Source organism: Atractosteus spatula, chromosome 1 (genome assembly GCF_055471065.1).
Source record: "Atractosteus spatula isolate fAtrSpa1 chromosome 1, fAtrSpa1.hap1, whole genome shotgun sequence".
NCBI classification, from domain to species: domain Eukaryota; kingdom Metazoa; phylum Chordata; class Actinopteri; order Semionotiformes; family Lepisosteidae; genus Atractosteus; species Atractosteus spatula.
The window spans coordinates 61,366,155-61,375,365 of record NC_142706.1 but is presented as its reverse complement, the minus strand read 5'-3'; the positions used below and the strand labels follow the sequence as shown (position 1 = coordinate 61,375,365).

The 9,211-nt window shown below is 51.4% G+C and overlaps 1 protein-coding gene across 1 annotated transcript; it reads right to left on the bottom strand.

Annotated features, from left to right (window-relative positions):
• Positions 1 to 1,941: 1,941 nt before the first annotated feature.
• On the bottom strand, positions 1,942 to 6,344 carry LOC148841456 (inhibin beta B chain). The gene is made up of 2 exons (XM_088921855.1): positions 5,689 to 6,344; positions 1,942 to 2,795 (listed from the first exon to the last, which is right to left on the bottom strand). Exons 1-2 carry the CDS (start codon positions 6,170 to 6,172, stop codon positions 2,041 to 2,043), a joined length of 1,239 nt encoding a protein of 412 aa, XP_088777981.1. The 5' UTR covers positions 6,173 to 6,344; the 3' UTR covers positions 1,942 to 2,040.
• Positions 6,345 to 9,211: the final 2,867 nt, after the last annotated feature.

Genomic DNA, 9,211 nt, shown 5'->3' with positions numbered 1-9,211 from the left:
TGTGATGGCAGCCAGAGTGCACCAGTCCGCTCACCATGCACCACACATCAAGAGGACCCACACACACAGCAGGGGGAGTGCTCCCTATTCGTCCCGCTAACACCTCCGAAGGAAGGAGAAAAGAAACTTAGAAGGAAAAACTGGAAGATACCTGAACTACTTTCAGGATGGCTTCTTTTTGTCACTGCAAGAGGGCTCTCGGTAAATGAAAGCTTCTGCCTATCTCTGTCCTACAGGAGCCAGCCTGACGTGATCTTGAGAGATTACTTATGAAAGTCTCTTCATGATCTTATCCCCCTCACCCCACCTGGGAGGGTGGGGACATGTTTGGCACGTGACAGAAGTGCACCCTTGCTCTGTGGAGAGGAAAGGTGTCTGATTAAATGTTGCACAAATCTGGCACCACTCTCCTCATTATTTTGCCCTCAAACTAGAGTATATGTCATCAAGAGTAACATTCACCCACGTTTTGACTAAAGAATCAATAATGGCTTTTCATGCATTTAAATTGCATGAGAAAGTCTTTTTCATTAGACCATGCAAAGCTGTTTTTTCGGTGCTGAAATACTGACTGAAAGGAGTTATCCCAGACTAGGAGCAAACATCTCAGAATTTTCCTCCAGGTCTTTCTTTCTTTTTGGATAGAGCACATAACGTGAGACGATATTGGAACCTGTTGAAGTTGGTCAATCCTGTCCTGTTTCAATACAGTCTCAGGCTACCTGGATATCTGGCTTTCACGCCTGCATGACCTATTACTCAAAATGGGGAAGAAGGCACATTGGGCTTTGGTTCGGTCTGGACCCATTGCCACCTTCCCACTCTCCTAGCTCCTACCTCGCTGTACGCCTGGTTTCAGGTTCGTTTCTCCATTGGCACGTCATGACTTTTGACTTCTGGTAAGGCCAAGCTTCACAAGGACAGCACATCAGCTGTGTCACCGGCGCGACACAGAGAGCTCCTGATATGTGAACACGTAAGCACCTTCCTAGATAAAGCTACCAGTCACTGGCTCACCTTGGAGAGCATGTGGGACAAGCAGGGCAATAGAGCATGTAGATAAGACCCCTTTGCTACCAATGTGGCAAAGGTTTGAAATGCTCACTTGTCCCTTTCAAAAACTGCGTCTCCATAGCTGAGAGACTTGCAACATCCCTCATTGAAAGGTCCGTTTGATTCCAGTATCCCCCCCCCCCCCCACTTTCGAATTGTAAATTTTCAAAGCTTTGTAATTTTCTGAATCACAGTTTCTTTCTTTCTGACCCTAGTTCTCTCGGAACTCAAAGCTACCCTTTTTCCTTGCTTCTGACATGTAACACGATTGCTCTGTAAAATAAGCCATGCCTGCTTTCAGTCTTCCCTCTCACATCTACAAAACATGTATGCTCATGTATGCTGTATGATGTACGGAGCTGAAAGACACAGGGAGAAAGCAACAGCTTGCCTCTGTGAGCCCGGTCTTGTCACCACAGCCCTCTGCAGTGCCTGCACTGGCTTTATTCTCTCTGTGGGAACCTGCCTTTATGTTTCCAGCCAATAATGTTTTAATGAGCAACCAAGTCCCAAAGTCTTGCGTACCTCCAAATCTGGGTGCCCCTGAATGAGCCCCACCACCTTTACACCCCCGGGGTACGATTTACTGTCTCTCTTCCTTTCCGTGAGCTGAAAACCGCACCTCGGCCACAGAGAAATATAAAAGTTCTAGATGTAACGAGCCCTTAAGCAAGACGTTGCAAAGACATGATGAAAGAACATCAGTCTTTGCATGGCTTTTTACCATGCATGTCGTTTTTTTAAAAAAAGAAGAAAGACAAAGTTTCAAAGCCTCTGCAAAGAGCCCCGCCTGGAATTCCCTCTGGCTTGTCCAGCGTCCCACAGGCATCCGGGCTGGAGGTGCCTGAAGATGAAGGGGACACAGCGCTGGACGCTCGGCTAGCTGTGGGAATGGGGGAGGCTGAAGGTTCGAGGGGGAGGGTGGAGCCCCACGGTTGCGTTTGCCCGCTCTCTGGCCTCGTCCGCCTGCTGGATGAGACGGGGCCACTATGTGCAGCCGCAGGACTCCACGATCATGTCGGGGATGTCCGTCTTGACGATGCTGTGCGTGGAGTCGAAGTAGACGATGGAGAGCGGGCGGCGCTGGATGGGCACGCAGCAGGAGTTGATGGCCGTGTGGATCCCGTTGGCCTTGAGCTGGTTGAACACGGTGGCGTGGAACGAGGAGGCGATGCCCGGCGCCCCCGCCAGGTGCTGCGGGCACTGCCCCATGCAGTAGTTCATGTGGTAGCCCTCGGGCGCGATGATCCAGTCCTGCCACTGGATGTCGCGGAACTTGATGTAGAAGTCCTTCTTGCAGCACAGGCTGACGTTGCTGCCGCAGCTCAGGGAGCGCCTGCGGATGGCGTGGCTCTCGTCCCGGAGCCTCACCTGCGCCACCAGGAAGGGCTGGTGGGAGGAGTTGCCCGGGCTGCCCAGCACCGCCAGCTCCTGGCACCCCTGGCACACCAGCTCCAGCCTCAGCCGCTTGTCGCCGCTGTCGAAGAAGGCCTGCGCGCCGCGCGTGACGGTGAAGGTGTGCCAGCTGCCCCACTTCACCTCGAACTGCTTCTGGCTCAGCAGCGTGCGGTTGGCGCCGGCGGGCCCCGCCGCGTAGACCTGCGCCGTCACCTTCCCCCGCGGCGCCTCCGCCGAGCGCACGTACAGCCACAGCGTGGACTGCAGGACCTGCAGGCTCTGGCCGCGCTCCTTGGAGAACTGGAAGGCCAGCCCGCCGCGCCCGGCCGCGCTGTCCGCGTGGTCTAAGGTCAGAGGGGAGGGAGAGAAGAGCCGTCAGGCGGGTTATTGACCTCGATTTCTCGAAAGCACGCCGGCCTCGCATCCCTCCATCCGTTTTCCAACCGCTTCACCCCGGCCGGGGCCCGGGGCCCATCCCGGCGATCAGTGGGTACAGTGGGCACAAAGCGGGGTACACCCTGGACAGCACGCCAGCCAATTGCAGGGCACACACAGGCACGAACACAGACGCGGTCGCGCCAGGGGCCGCATTCCCAGATGCCAGTCAACCTACCAGAAACCAGAGCACCTGGAGGAGACCCGGGTGAATGTTAGAAGAACATACAGACTCCACACAGACAGCACCCCAGGAACTGCTGCCAGGCGGCAATGCTCACTGCTCCGCCCCCAGCAGTACGACATCTGTGTTGTGTTGCAGTTTTCACACGATTACAATGTCAGCCGTGTGGTCCCTCACAAAGGGACACACACTCTTAAAAGCTTAAAGAACAGAAAGTCCTCAGTAGTGCCAAAACTGACCCCTTAAAGTTTCTTTCAAAATAAAAATCTGCAACTTCGTTGAGATAAAAAACGGTGAGGAACTTGCAGCTGGTAATGGCTTTTACACATAAGCCTTGTGATTCGGATGGCGGTGTATGAGTTTCCCCGACCGTCGCTTTTCACGGCATTGAGAAAACAATATGTATCGGTAGTAGGAGATTAGAAGAAGTAGTTTGAAATAATACAAAGCGAAAGAGAACACAACCGGTCGTATCAAGAAAGAGCCTGATAACGGTTTTTGAATGTTTTTTGTCGGTAGATCGTCACTGACGAAGCCGACTCTTCGGTCGGACTGACTGCTTCGATCTGCGCGCAAGCACACCGTCCAGTGTGTAAAAGGTCATCGCGTTTATGCGCTTCCGCATGTTTATGTGTTTATCATTTATTACAGTACGGTACAGTAAGCAGACCTTCCGGAACCCAGGCCGGCTGCAGCCTGGAAAAAAAACTGCTATACATCAAGGCTTAACCTAGTAACGACAGGGGACGGTTAATTAAACCATTAATAACACCAGGTCGACATGATCGCATTAAAAGAAATACAATTTCTGTTGAAACCGTGCACTTTTATTACCGTACGAGAGATATACTCGTCAGCTGACAGCCTTAAATTTAAGCTTTTCCTGGCAGAACCTTTCCTGGCTCTGAAGACTTTAATGAGCGTCTGTATTAAATTCGCCAATAAAAGGGACAGCGACAAGGAACTCGGAAAACCATAACGACTCACGGCTGTTCGGTAGGTGGCTAATGTTTCCGAACAGCTGTTAAAGTTGAGGCAATTCAAGAAAGGTACTGGACTCATTCGTTTAGTTTTTTTTAAATTAATTCCACTGCTTCGAACCGTGTCGTGGGGCTCCACATCCTGCAGGAGCCGTGGAGCAACAAAGCGCGCAGAAAACCCGCAGTACTGCCGTGTGGGATTCCTCCTGACGAAACTTTTGTGTGTGGGTGTGTCCTGACATCCGAGACGCATTAAAGACTTTTCTGCCACCGGTATCCACTCGCTTACAGGAAGGTGTCCTGTCGTGAACAGGGTCGCGCTGCCCAAGAGGCTTAGGGTGCGAGGAAGGACCGAGAGCCCAAGACTGCTCTCGACCCAGCAGGGACGTCCGATTACCGAAGGGCCACGGAGAATGACCAATCCTGGCACTCAAAGTCAAGCATGAAATTAACAGAAGTTAAGTGTCGGTTCCAAAAAAACGTACGTTGTAGTTAATTGCAGCCTTGTCCTGAGACTCGGTGATCCCAGTCACCGGGATACTTTTTCAAATTAATTATCCCTGTTCCTGGGCTTAATTGCCCCCCAAATCATCATTTGTTTCACGCTTTACGATTGATGGCTTGTCACTAATGTTATCTTAGCAAACAAAATGATCTATTAACATTATCGGCCTGACAGAGGACAACGGTATTAGACACAAATGTGACATTTCGAAAATTGTGCACGCTGTAGAATATTACACACCGTTAAGACTGCATTTAAGTCAATACTTACTAATAATCCACCCTATAAAAGATACGGCTCCGTAAACTGCAATTATGTGATATAATGAAGTTAAAGTTTGCTATAAACATTGGCGCCCTTGTTTAATTTACTCTAAGAAAGATTTTAAACACACTGCGCTGCTGACATTCATTAACATTCGGGGAAAAACATTCATAAACGATCTCATAGAAATATATTTCATTTTTTAGTCTCACAAATCGGAGATGATGTCCGTCGAAACGTCTCCGACAATGGAGGGTCACTGAACTTACGGTTCAGTGAATTGAGTTGAATCGTTGAATTTAGAATGCAGGTATTCTAGTGAAGGGGAGAGTGTTTAGCGACGTTTAGCGGGCAGGCCTCAAAATATAGTTTCCCTTCACTGCGATGGATTGTAAAACGCGGTGTCGACGGTTACTTTATTTTGTCTGCCTGCGATTCGAATCTCATGTGACAACCGAGGGTTGCGGGTTCAAACCCGGCATGGGGAGCCGCTGTTACACGCCCTTCAACAAGAAGGGCTTTTATCTCAGAGTGCGCCTCTGTATGAATGGGTTTCCAGGCTTGTAAATAACGAACGCTTTTTTCTCGCTCGACTTAACATGGTAAAATAAAGGAATAAAAAACGGATCTGTTTGCCTTTCCTGGCTCTGAAGACTTCGGATGCGTCGACCGGAAAAGGCTTGGTCAGACGTTTCCTTAACGTAATGGAATACATGCTAAAGTCTTGCTTGTTTGATTGTCTGGTCAAATATGTATATACCGTACATTCAACTCATAACAAACAGTCCCCGTTGTAGAAGTCTCGTATCAGAACGACTAAATGACTAATGCTTTTTTTTTCAAGTATTGCAATAAACTCTGTAACTCACCCGTGTCTGCAAAACTAACGATCTCGTACGCCGGGTCTCTCGTCTGCGCGCTCTCCGGAGTGTTGCCCAGCTCCAGCGTGCCATCCTGCCTCACTCTGCCCGCGTGCAGCTTCCGGAGCGCCGTGACCAGCGCCGCGCGGGGCACCGCGTGAGTGATGTTGGGTCGCTCCTTCAGGTGCAGCTTGCTGAGGATCTGCTGCTTGGCGATCTCTGTCAGCAGCTGCTCCTCGGAGCCCTTGTCCAGGGCTGGCATGCCGCAGGACGGGCAGCGGGGCTCGTCGGCGCCGTGCTGCCCGGGGGACGAGGCGGCGGCCAGCCCCTCCAGCACCGCCAGCGCCAGCAGGAGGAGAGCGGACAGGCACCAGGACTGCATTTTGCTGTTGCCGACCTTGTAAGCGTGGAGCTCTGCGCGGGGTGGTAGCAGCATCACTAGGGACAACTTGGGCAGCATGGATTCGAGCCGACGGCGTGGTTCCGTTTTCATTCACGGCCCCAGCGGTGCGACCGAAAGCGGACTGAGACCAAGCCGAGACCACGGAGTCAAAACCGAACTCGAGCTGAGAGCCGACGCGAGTCTCTGGGTCCAGGGCGCTTGTCCGACCAGCTGAGTTCCTCCACACCTGCAGTCGCGTCTTGTGTGCCCGGGGCGTGAAGGATCTGGGGTAATCCACACCAAAGGTTGTGACACGTTCGAGGAGCGCACCAATGACCATCTCAGAGCAGCCGCCACTTGACTTATATATATAAGTAAGAGCGGAGGCGAGGTCATAAGACTGTCTACTGTACCCTCCTGTGAGGGAAGATGCGATCCCCCCGGCTCTGGCACGGGGATGATTCAGACTGGCCCGTCAATCAGACCTGGGTTACATGTTGGAATTCAAAGTACAAAAGTACTTCTGTTTGCATCGCTTGCCCTTCGCTTTTTTTTCCACTTTCTTTCCAAAGAGTTGGTTTTGGAAAGAGAGGGCAGGCAGGCAGCACGTGTGTCGCAAACATGATGCAATGCGTACCTGTGACTCTGGGAAAAGTGACAATTCCCCCAGGGGTAATGAGCACAAAGGTCGCCCGCCGAGAGCGGCGGCGTGCAGCCCGGCGCAGCGAGTGACTGCAGGGAGGAGGAATCGGAGATAAGTGAGATGAAATCACCGATCCATAAACCACGTCGCCTAGAGTTCCTGGCCGGCGTCGCCCGTGCGGCTGACGTGACTTGCGGCAGAGCCTCGCTGGCCCGCTGCCCTCTCTGCATGCCGGGCTGTGAAGGGATGGGGTTCAGGAAGGGTAGACGGGTTAGACTCAGCCTGGGTGATGTCCACCTGACAGAGCTGTTGCATCTGCCTTAAGCAGTGTAAGACCGTGGATCCACTCTCCTGTATTTTCTTGGGGTTTTTTTTGTGCTGGGTGTCTCAGGCCCGAGATGATAAAGCCTGTGGAGAGAGGCAGGGACAGCGGGACAGGAGGGTGATGAGCTGACACCCAGGGGTGCGGATGACACTGGTTCACCAAGAGCTGTGAGATTGTAGCAGGTCACGCCAGCCCCACGTCTTCACACTACACCCACCTCTCATGCGGTGAAGTGGGCAGGACGGTCGGAGCAGAGACACTCCTGCTGGAAACGATCCTACAGCCGTGCCACAGCCCCCCGGCCATGACGCTGTGCCACCCTCTGCCACAGCGCCGCTGCTACCAGCATTTCCTTTGCTGCCATTTACCACCCCGACCCGCGGCGCTCAGGTGCTCAAGACTGGGATTGCGGCTGTCGTCCCTGCAGGGCCCGGGCGAGGGGGCACCCGCAGGACCCGACAGTGAGGGAGAAAGAGCTGGCGGAGGGGGGGTCACCGATGACATCACCGCTCCTGGATGCCATCACTTGATGATGTCACCGCGAGCTCGTTGGCACCTGGCAAGTCACAGGCTTTGGGAAACCATCTTGCTAGGAAGCCCAGAAGATCCCTGCCAACCAATGCCCACCCCTCCTTGGTAGTGCTCTGCCATGCTCTGTGGGTCCTGAGTCTGAACCAGGGTTGTCCTGGAGTGTGGTTCCAGCACCCATAGTATTGAGCCATTTAGAACATAGTAACCATCCATAAGAACAGCCTATTAACTGCAGGCCAACGAGCCTGTTTTCTCTGGGTACACATCACTAGAGGAACAAGTTCAGGTGGGTAGCTGCGTCAGCATGCATAGGCTGCAATGGAACAAGTAATAGGTTTATTCCATGCTGAAAAGAGAAGAAAGAAAACACAACGTTTCAGCATGGACTAAATCTATTACTTGTTCCACTAGAGGAACAATTTTTAGAAGTAAGCTAGAGAGTCATGGACTTTTAAGGGTCTTTAACATCTACTCGCTCATTTGAAACATGAGTATCTTTGTCTCTGAATTTTTAGCTCTCACAGAATGAGACCCCATCATTTAGCTAATCCTGAGCCTGTTGCCACTGAGGTGCAGCACCTGGAAGAGTTGAGACAGGTCTGATTTGGAATACACCCCAGTGTCCAGCTGAGTGTGTGTGTGTGTGCGTGCTTGTGTCACAGGGCAGGTGTGGGTGACTGCTATGGTCTTGGATGAGTGTTCTCTGCATGAATGACAGCTTGAAGGGAGGGACAGGGCACACAGTAGAGAAACACAACATACGCTACAACCTGAAATCAGATATCCAAATTTCCACACAGTGTAAAATCAACTGCCTTACTGTCTAGAAATAAAAAAAAAACAATCATAAAATTTAAAAGCAGTCAAAAACATAAGAGGCACAGTATACAGTAAGAGGCACATTGCAACCAGCTGGGCTTTGGGTAAATATACTGTAAATATTTGTATTATGTTGCGCGGCTGTTGCAATTGTTTGCTCAACAACGTTTTTGGCGCCGCCTTGTGGTTAAAAAATAAACCTTTTTCGCAATGCAGTCAACAATTCTTCTGTCAAAGGAGTTTCTACAGCGCCTCAGTCAGAAAGATTCACTCCTTTAGTCTACCTCCACCTAGTGGAGAAAAACTAGGTTCTAAATTAATTTGAAGGGGGGAAAACCTACTACTACTACGGGGCTTTTCATTGAAAGGCTAACTTCTGACGGAAACGTCTCGTCATTGCTTTCAAACGTTCATCACCACGCGCTTCAGGTGTAGCTGAAGGTCAGCTCTTTGAGAAGATATCGCCATTTTTCTTCATGCAGAGACATCCATCTGATCCATTCCAACATCATGGGGGAGCCAGAGCCTATCCCGGCAAGTATAAAGTGAAAGGTGGGACCTGGACAGGACACCAGTCCACCACAGGGGCACACACACATACAAAGACAGACACACCCACAGCCAACTTTCCCAGAAGCCAATTAAGTTACCGGCACGGTTCTGGACTGTGGGAGGAAACCAGAGCACCTGGAGGACACCCAAGGAGAACGTGCAAACTCCACACGGATAACACCACAGTTCTGCACTTGAACCTATTGCATGCAGTGTATCCAGTGTATTTCCCAGAGGGACACGTTGCTTTCAGGCAGTCACTGCTTTCTGAACTTGATCC